Genomic DNA, 10,523 nt, shown 5'->3' with positions numbered 1-10,523 from the left:
GTATTTAAATCTTTATTGTTGCTTTTCCTTCTTCTGTAGCCTTTTTGCAACACGTCACGCCGTTCCTACGCTAAAAAGACTACAAAAATAAACCGTTACCTTACAATTTTGGTAATTACAACATTTTAAATTATTAATTGAACGTATTTGCTCTTTTTGACAAATTTCTTAAAAATCTTTTCCTACATAATATTTTCTAATAAAATATTATATCTTTACACTTATTCTTTCCTGATAAATTTATTTTATTTATCCGAAAATTGTTTATGAAATTGCAAACGACAGCTATCGAACTAACGACGGCTATCGATAACTTTTTTTAAATAACGGTTATTTTATTTTCATAGGCTTTCATTTTAAAGTAAATTAAACTTTGTAAATTACTTTTTTTTTTATTTGTAAATACCCAACAATAACTTTATTTATAAAAGGAAATTGGTTGTTTTCTTGGTTTAAAAAAAGAAGTTTTTATATAATGAGCTCATTATTTTTCTGGGGATAATTTTCCAAATACTTATCAATGAGAAATAACACATCATTTAAAACACAAGAAATCAACCACGTGTTTCTGCCGCTAATAAAATGCTCTTCTTTCGACAATAAGTAATTGTGTCTATGACACACAATCACATAAACCAAATTGAAAAAAACATTAAAAATTAAAACTGTTGACTTGATTGAACAACTGACTAGGTTTTTGTATTTGTTGAACAGCGAGATCCAAACAATGTTTTATAAACGTTGCAGCAGTTATTAGTGGAACAAAAACAATAATACAATGTTTTTGTAATTTGCAGTACACTATCACTTAAATTTTGAAATGCATTTTAATATTTTGGATGATAGATAAATATAGTGTATTACTTTATCTACATAAAATTAAAAATAAATAAAATAAAAAATTAAAGTTGTTATCTTCCTGAAAGAAAAGAAAAAAAAAGATGAAAAATATCTCGCAATAATCTTAACATTACGCTATTATTAATAAAAACTTTTTATTGTTTTTAAATTACCTTGGTAGATAGCGCCTCTCGTTATGTTAAATGTTTTTTAGTTTTTAAATTAATTTTATACACCTTTTCCTTAAAACCAGTTTATAACTAAATCACTGTCAGTTAGCTATTGAGTTTAATCCTAAAGTCAAAAATTATTATTGGAAAAGTTGATGTGCAAGACTTAAACTTTGAACACTATCAGTTTACCACGAAATGAACATTAATAAAAAATAATAGAAATGTTGTTATTCAAAAATAAGAAAGAAAAAAGTCTTGTTAAAAAAACTAAATATTCACTTGAAACAAAATGGCCGAAAAAATTCAAAATGGTTAAAACAAAAACATTCTGTTTGTTTCCTATAGCGTTTTATGACGCAGGTATTACAATTTTGCCAACATTTTTCAAACGTATTAAATTTCAATCCGCCTATAGGATTAAAATACGTTCGTTTGAACATATTATCGTGGTTATTTTTGTTTATGCATAAAGCTATCTCCGCCTTATTCTTCCCCAATTTTCCCCGTCAATATAGTTCTTGCTGTTTGCTTTATTCCAAGTTTGTTTCTATAGCTTTTAAGACGCAAAATTTTTGAAGCAACTGATTAGTGAAAAACTTATACTCGTTAACTTACAATAAGTTTACAGTGGAAAAATTATATTTACACGAAATACATGGTCACTTAAAATATAAGTCTGTTTTAGTAAGTATGCATAAATATTTTATGAGGTTATTACTAATGGGCGCACTTAATAGCATAACTGCAAAGTTTTAAATTTCAGAAGGGTGTAGAAGGGTGTAGAAAACCTGATTTTTGACCAAATATTTCAATTCAATTTAAAAGGTACAAAGTCTTACTTTAACAGGATAACACCGATGCGGACGTACGCAAAAAAAATTTCTTTATTCTAAAAAGTTATGCTGATATACAAGTTCGACCATTAAAGGCTATTATCTAATCTAAAGAGACTGCTATTTTGGCTGACAAATATTTTGTGTGATACTTATTTAGCTTGGCTAGTCCACTAGTGCTTAAATATCTTGTTATTTTATACAATTATGTGTTTTCGATAAGTTTTATTCAATAAACTGATTACTTCAATGTTTTTAAAGTTCTCTTCTCCGATTGCACTACCATTTTTATATATGTTGTAATTATTTATAATTGCGTGTTTTTGATACGTTTTGTTCAATTATACATATTACTTCAATGTTTTCAAAGGTCTCAATTGCACCATGTTTTTCTCGATTGCACCACCTTTTTTATTTAACTTTTTTCCTAAACAGTAACATTTATCATTATGTTACCTTTAGTGCAGAGTTTTTTTGTGCAAAACATTTTTTTATTTTTATTTGCATTTTGAAAATTTCTGTATATAACAACAATTATACATACATATAAGCTGTAAATCCCTAACTGAAAATTACTTATTAGAAAAAAAAATTGTGTATGCGTAAAATTTTAAAAACTTTTATTCTTCAAAAAAACAACTCAAATCAAAGATATAAAATTTCTGTATGGTCACGTAAAAAATGTAACTAAAAAGCGTAAGTCCAAAGAAACTCTATATAATAACTTACAAAAACTCTATTTCTATGTTTATACAAAAATTATTTTATACCTAATAGTTCATATTCTTAACCATAAAATACAACACTAAGAGTTGATAAATTTATTTTTATGTTATAAATACCTTATTTTCAATTTTTATTATTCAAATTATTTATTTTTTTTAGCAATTTTATTAATTTTAGAAAATAATGTGTAAAAAGCGATAAAAATTATACTAGGACAGTATGAAAACATTAAGAAATAAAAAAAAAAGAATAAAAAAAAATATAAAAGCGATTAGTTTAAAACATGATGCGCATAACCTTTTTGCGTTAAATATTGTTTAAATGGTTTTATAATTTATAGAATAAAAAATTAGGCATACATTCAGATTATACTGCGATATAAATTTGGAGAAAACTTGCGCGTGTAAATATTTCGTTTCACTTTGTGGAAAGCGCAACCTTTAAGAAGTTAGATTAATTCTGAGATTAGTCTAATGAAATAAAGTTGTTTTCTTTCATAATATTTCGGTCCTTATTTAATAAAATCTGTGCTGAAATCACTCCAAAGTTTTTTTAAAGCGGACTAAGTAACATTGTTGATATTTTCATTGTCAGGAAATGTTTCGCATTCGGCAAACATTTGTTTATACATGCATTTGTATAAAATTAACTTCCGCTATACGAATTACGTAAGTGAGAATATCACACAACCTGTACCTTCATCATTCTAATCGTTGTTTGCTGATAGCGAATGTGGTTCAATGAAGTTGTTTGTAATTTATTGTTAATTTAGAGAATTCATCTTTTGTAATTAATTGAAAAATTATATTTATAAATATATATATATATATATACTTAATTAATGTCTAAAGAATTACTTTGGGCAATTATATATCTACTTATGTTGCTTTTAGTGAACACTAGTTTTAAAAATGATATTGCTTCAAAGTTTTTTTGAGAAGACAATTTTTATTTTTGTTGTGGTTAAACTATCGCAACCAGTACCAACCTTGATGCCAAGAAATGTAAAACTGTCTTTAATTAAAGATGAAATGGTAAAATACCTAAAACATCCTTCTTATAAAAAAAGCGTATTGCTCTATTCAAAGCAAGGTTATTTTTTATCGATTGCAGACGACGGGAAAATATATGGAACTCATGATGGATTTTCACCTGATGGTACGGTAGCGTTTTTATTTTTAATTTTATTGTTTGAATGAAAAAAATAATAATAAAGTGACATCACCATTCATAAATAAATAAATAAAACAATGAGACGTTTTTGCGGCATCTTGTAAAGCCTTACGAAAACGTTAAGCCTTCATTACTAACTTTCTTATCTATTTTGTTAACTTTAAATTCTAAACGCTGCAAATCCCTAAAGAATTTGATCCTATTATCATATTTTTAACAAAAGACTAGACAGAAAAAAATTAGATATACTTTGAATTGAAGAAAAAAAGCGTCATCAAAATTTCGCTCATACTTTCTTCGTACTAACTTCAAAGTAAAATTTTATTTATTTTAAAACTGAAACACTTCAACTGTTACGACAAAGATATTTAATTTTTTTTTGTTTTATAATTGAATATAGTTATTAGAATTTATAAATTATTATTTTATTAATATTATTTTGTTTATAATTAATTCTTTTAGCAAGTGTTTGATTTTAGTCAATAACTGTTAATAATAAGAACGAATGTTTTCAGTTTGTTTTTCGGGTACTTAGATGAACTGCAAATTGACAAAGTTCAAACTTTCTGCAAGTCATGATCTTATTTGCAGTTGATGATATAATCGTCTTATATTCATTAATATATTCGCTATTGTATTTATAGACTATATTCGTGACTAAACACTGAGCCTCAACCCTCAGTCAATATATGTACATTCAGTCGTAGAATAGTCAGTTGATGTATTTACCCTTAATGATGTATAAAATATTAACATTTATATTTAAATTAAAAAAAATATATGTAGTTCTCAATACATAGTCTTTTGGCCAGCAAAAATATTTGACCAGTTTTTCACCGAGTTATATTAATGCTTATATTAACAAAAATAGAATAAAGTTTAAAGCGAATATTTGAAGTTTAAAGCGAATATTTGATCTGTAGATAACAATATAAGTTTTAAAATAAGAATTGAAAACACTCATGTGATTTTTTGATTTTTTCAAAGGGGTTCTACAGTTACTTTCAAATATAATTTTGATGAGTATAGCCTTCAATATTAAACTATAAACAATTCAATACGGATGTTAATGTCAATATATATATATATATATATATATATATATATATATATATATATATATATATATATATATATATATATATATATATATATATATATATATATATAAACAAATATTGTCTTGTAACTTTTTTTTAGATTTGTAAATTAACTACGTTCTTTACTTAATGTAACAACTTTTTTTACATCTTTGTTAACTACTTGTTTCTTTGTATTTTTATAGTTTATAATAAACATTTTATTATTAGGCCTAATTCTTACGCTTGTAGCTTAACTTAAAGTTTGGTTATTTTTTCAATTCGTTAAAGTTAAGGTTTTTTAATATATTTTAAGATAACTTTGAAATTGAAATCAAAAAACACGTGATAAGCTTGACAAAAAGTTTTGCATTTTGTTTCACAAATTAAAATAAACACAAACCCTTGTTAAATAACATAATAATATTATAACAAAAGACAAAATGCGTCATAATATAACTAAAAATACTTTATACAGTTTTAACTGTCAAAAAAATGTTTTTACATACGAAATCTATTTCAAGCAATTTCCTTTTTAAGACAAAATTTTCCCCGTTTCCTAGGAAACCTGGAAAGCTCCACATGCCAAAAAAAATATGAACAATTTTTTTATATATCCGGGAGATTACTCAGGCCCATATTTTGAAATTTGTAACTAATATAGAAAAGTTGTCATTGGAATTATGACGACGGTTTAATTATATTTTAAATTTAATTTAAATGCGTAATTAAGTTTTATTATTTCAGACTGGTAAAGATTGTACCTTATTACTTGATTGCAGTTCTTGTTTGCAATTGTTAAAAGACAACAATTTGATAAATATAAAATACTTATATATTTATAAAAACGATTTGAAAAAATTTATTTGTTGCACAAATAAGAAATTTTATATAAGCAGATTTTGAAATTTGAATACAAAAATAATAAATTCAAACAAACGTAATATAGTTTAAATAAAAAAAAGCTTTTTAAATAACCAATTAAAGAAGATATTTTAAGTACCCATTTATAATTAAGTAACAACTTTTGGGGAATTATTTATATATAACTTTTTGAATTACAGCTTGAATCTTTAACAACATTTTGAAAAATATCTAAAAAGTTTTAAAAAAACAAGTTAAACAAGCATATTAAGTTTTATTTTCCTCTTTCAAAACAACTGGTATGTGAAAGATTTAAATACCTCTATGACTCTAACATGGTATTTCCCAACTTTGTAATAGTTTTTTATTCAATTTATCGTTATTATAAAATCTTAAAATGTAAAGGATCCTGTTTATTTTTATATTCAAAGTATACAACTTTTTGTTCAAAGTAATTAAAATGAAGGTAACTGTTCATGGCGAGATTCTATATTAACTGCATTCCTTATGTTTATTTAATGACGATAAGCCACAAATCTTGTTTAGCTTATGCAACCTTGTCTTTTTTGAAATTTCTAATTTGATTGTGAACTTTAATGCATTGTTATACCTATAATTCTGGCAATAATTTTTGTAAAATTAAAGATCTAGGTACTACGTATTATAAATTTTTTTTTTTTTAATATTTAGCTCAGCTAGAAGTACAGTCATTTGGAGTGAACTATAAACGTATAAGAAAACCTAACTCATGGTATCTATCAATTGATAAAAACGGCGCAGTAAAAGCTGAGGTTTTCAGAATTTGAAAATTTAAAATAATAATTGTAACAAACGGTTTATTTATAATCTATATTCATTATGCATTTTTTAAATATTATTGATTTTAATATAATTTTTCTAATTTGTAATAATTTATAAAAATATTCTAATTATTCAAATGTTTAACAATATTATTAATATTTTTTATGTTTTTATTTTTCAGAATGATCCAAAAAACGAAACTTTATTCCAAGAAGTAATCGATAAAGAAGGTTGGGCAATATACCGTAATGATTTAACTGGATATCTACTTGCGTTCAATAAAAATGGAAAATTACAACAAAACTTGAAGAGCTCTAAAGTAAAAAATAAAGCAAAGTTTCTACTTCTTTCTTCTTTTTCTAGTGGTGGAAAAAAGCAGAAAGCATAAAAAAAAACTTTGAAAAAGATTCTTTAAATATGATAGGTGTAAATAATGTAAAATAAAAAGACAAAAATTAATTTTATTACCAACCGCTCCGCTTTATATTTTATAGTTCAAAAGCTTTAAGAATTTATATGTCAATAAATTATAATAATTTATGTAAATATTTATATTGTGTTCTTTTTTATTTTTAATAATCTCAGTAATATTTATTTAACTTCAGTAATTTAATTTCTAGAACTCTAAGTATAACTAACAGCTGTTGTGAATTTTACGGAGTCTAAAGCCAATCCGTTTACAGAGTCTAAAGCCAATCCGTTTATGAAATCTAAAACCAATCCGTTTACGGAGTCTTAAGCCAATTCGTTTACGGAGTTTAAAGTCAATCCGTTTACGGAGTCTTAAGCCAATCTGTTTACGGAGTCTAAAGCCAATCCGTTTACGGAGTGTAAAGTCAATCCGTTTACGGAGTCTATAGTGCGCCTTATATTTTGCCTTAAAATTATTTAATATCATATTTTATTAACGTTATTAATAATACTAATAAAACGCCTAATTTTGTTTTTCCTGTCTGAAATTTTTGAATAATTCTTGAGATCATTTTGACCTTTTCAACGAGTTTAACTAGTTTCCAACAAGTTTTTTAATATCTAAATTAACAAACTTCTAATTTTTAAGATTTTTTACATTAATACTCAATCATCTTGTTTAATTGTTAGTTATTAACCGTAATAACAGAGACATTCAATCGTTTATTAAATAGATACGGTGAGGCTAGGACTATTTCTTCTTCAGAAGCTTTAGATTTCTTCATACGATGTATGTGGGAAAATTTCTTTCTAACCTCTGATGAATAAAAGATAGTTTTCTTTATTTCCAGTTATTACTGGGTAGCAATAAATTCCATCTTTGGTTTTATTTTATTTCTAATCTAAATTAATATTCTATCTAACAATTTTACATTTAAAATTGTTTTGTAAAAAGTAAACACTTTATGATTGCTTAGAAAAGTCGATTTAAAATATGATCCTTTTCTGCAACAGCCTGTGGCTCCCAATCCAAAACCTAACAATACCCTTTTCGGCTAATAGTTATGGCAATATATTTTAAAATAAACCATTGTCTCTTGCTCCATTTTTTTTTGTAGCTCAAAATAAACTATTGTCTCTTGCTCCATTTTTATCTCTATTATCTCTTGCTCCATTTTCAAAAATTGAATGACTTGTATGACTTGTTATCAAACACATTTACATTTTTTACTACAACTAATAAATTACTATATTTGAAAACCTTACTGAAGATATTTTGTTTGTTTAACAGTTACATATGGCTATCAAGAAAAATAGAATAAGAAAAAAAATAAAAAATTTATTCTATGGCAATCAACACACTTCTACTTCATCGGAAAATATAGTATTGTAGGAGCTTATGATATAGACCTTTCAAGAATAAAAAACATGAACAAAAAATATAAGGCACCTCAAATTGCTCAGAGGATTAAATTAGGAGCTCGTAAAAAAGATTTCATAGACAACGAAAAAGAAACTGAAGATTCAGAGTTATATTCTGCAGGAAAATATAAAATATTAAATTTCTATCGCATTTTTGACAGTTTTTTGTTTTTTCGCATGTAGTAATCTTAGAACAACGGTATCTCAAGATCCGCATATAGTTAAACTTTGAAATTTTCAGGAGTTGTTTATTATACTTTAAAGGAGTGCCTGAATCAGGATCTTCAACAGAATTTTTTTTAAATTGTAAAACTTGTATTTCCCTATCAATTTGTAGTCAAATTTTTGGATTATTTACTAATATAGCAGCCATTATGAAAGGACAAAAAATTATAAGACTATCCTGCTTCAGGCACTTTATCAATGTGTTTTCTCCAATATGTAAAAATTTCAGTTTGATAGCATGAGTACTCACTAAGCTACAGTTGTTTTACATAACTCACATTTTTTGTATTTTTATGCTGACTCAGCAGTTTAAAATAGTTTTTTTTATTTTTTGAAACAAATTTTTTCTTACAGTTACATTTACTGTTCATATTTTTATTTAAAAAAATAAAAATAAAGAGTATTAAAGATTTTAGTTTTTTTATCATGGATCCACCTTAAAATTACATTTTAAAATCAGATCATTTATCTCAATTTCAATGTTATGTATACGAGTGATATTTTCTTATTATCGACGTATAAAACCCAAAAAACGTATAAAAGCAAGTGCCAATTTGTTTATGAGGCTTATTTCTGATCTAATATGTTTTACAAGTTTTAAATTTCTAATAAAAAAAGCAGTTTTTTCGTCACAAATTTACCCGAATTATTTTAAAAATTTATGTGGCCAACGTGCCCCGGTCGCACCGGGCAAATCTGCACCATTTTCATGTTTAGAGTATGAACAATTTTCTCCTTAAACAATCAATTAATTTTGTGAAACATTATATACTAAAATAATCCTTACACTATATGCTTTGTGGCACTTATAATAATAATGCTGTACTGTCAAACGTTAGTGAGTATAAATACCTTAAACAAGTGGTTCAAAACTTACTTTGATGTATCAAAAATTGTTAACACGGCCCTACACACTCAAATATGTTCCAAAAAGTATGATTATTTTTGGAAAAAGGATTGAGTTAATATCAACTTTCACTTAGATTCCCTGCTTGTTACAGCGTCTAGCCTTTGAATAAACTTGAATGGGCTAACGTGCCCTGGTCTCCCCTAAATAATGCTTATAAAAATTGATATGACTAACTTAAGTTAGAATTTTCTACAACGTTACAAATAACGTTACAATTTTTACGTTGTAACAATTTTTTAGTAATAATAAACTTAAAAATAGAATAAAAAGCTAAAAAACCATACGCAATAAAAAAAAAAAAACACATTTAATTTGCTATATATTTGCTTTTGCTATACACTAATAATTTTTTATACAATAATATGATTATTTACATATTGACATTCTAAATACATTGCATGCATCCGGCTGAGATTTAGGTATTCTGTAGAGGAAAGATTTCTAGAGAGAAAAATGAGACCATTAAAAGTCCTCTAAAAGGTTGCATACAGAGCCGGATTTATTAATAGGCCGACTAAACCGCGGCCTAGGACCTTACAATTTTTGGAAACCCAAATGGGTTTAAAAAGTGTTTTAATTGCTAGAGTGTTTAGAATTTTATAATGAAAAAGTATTACCATCATGATTGCAATAATTACACAACAATACTCTTAGGGCAATTATTAACGAGTTGTAGAGTTCAACTTGAACAATCATTAAGGATTATGCAAATTGAACTCTACAACAGGTGTAATTTTTTGTAATTTGCCTTTTTAATCAAGTATTTTGTTATGGTAATATGATGGAATACAAAATTTTTGGTGTCCGCAAGGACATCGACTGCTAAAACAGTTTTCAAAAAATTATAAGTCATTTAAACTATCTGATATAATTTATATGATTAAAGGAGTGTTTATCTGATATAATCTTTTGTTGCGTTTTATCATATATAATCTATTTGATAAAAAATGGTAAGGAAAGCTGTTCAATCTTCTACCATAGTTTGTAGACACCCTAATAACCTCCTTTTTGTTGCGTTAGTGTCCAACTCGCACAAGAATGATTAGAAAAATAAAATCTTATTCAA

The 10,523-nt window shown here is 25.7% G+C and overlaps 1 protein-coding gene across 1 annotated transcript; it reads left to right on the top strand.

Annotated features, from left to right (window-relative positions):
• Nucleotides 1-3,428: 3,428 nt before the first annotated feature.
• On the top strand, nt 3,429-7,041 carry LOC101238155 (fibroblast growth factor 1). Its single transcript, XM_065792338.1, has 3 exons — nt 3,429-3,730; nt 6,379-6,479; nt 6,671-7,041. The coding sequence occupies exons 1-3, from the start codon at nt 3,484-3,486 to the stop codon at nt 6,875-6,877; spliced, it is 555 nt and encodes a 184-aa protein (XP_065648410.1). The 5' UTR covers nt 3,429-3,483; the 3' UTR covers nt 6,878-7,041.
• The last annotated feature ends 3,482 nt before the right edge of the window (nt 7,042-10,523 follow it).

The sequence above is a fragment of the Hydra vulgaris genome, chromosome 03 (assembly GCF_038396675.1).
Source record: "Hydra vulgaris chromosome 03, alternate assembly HydraT2T_AEP".
Taxonomy (NCBI): domain Eukaryota; kingdom Metazoa; phylum Cnidaria; class Hydrozoa; order Anthoathecata; family Hydridae; genus Hydra; species Hydra vulgaris.
Note: the sequence above shows the minus strand (reverse complement) of the source record. Positions and strands in the feature narration are given on the sequence as shown.

Bases quoted from the DNA above. Each gene is read 5' to 3' on its own strand.
- LOC101238155 (XM_065792338.1), top strand. From the start codon at position 3,484: ATGATATTGCTTCAAAGTTTTTTTGAGAAGACAATTTTTATTTTTGTT. The intron at 3,731-6,378 runs GTACGGTAGCGT...TTTAATATTTAG, and splicing joins TGATGGATTTTCACCTGATG to CTCAGCTAGAAGTACAGTCA. The intron at 6,480-6,670 runs GTTTTCAGAATT...TTTATTTTTCAG, and splicing joins ACGGCGCAGTAAAAGCTGAG to AATGATCCAAAAAACGAAAC.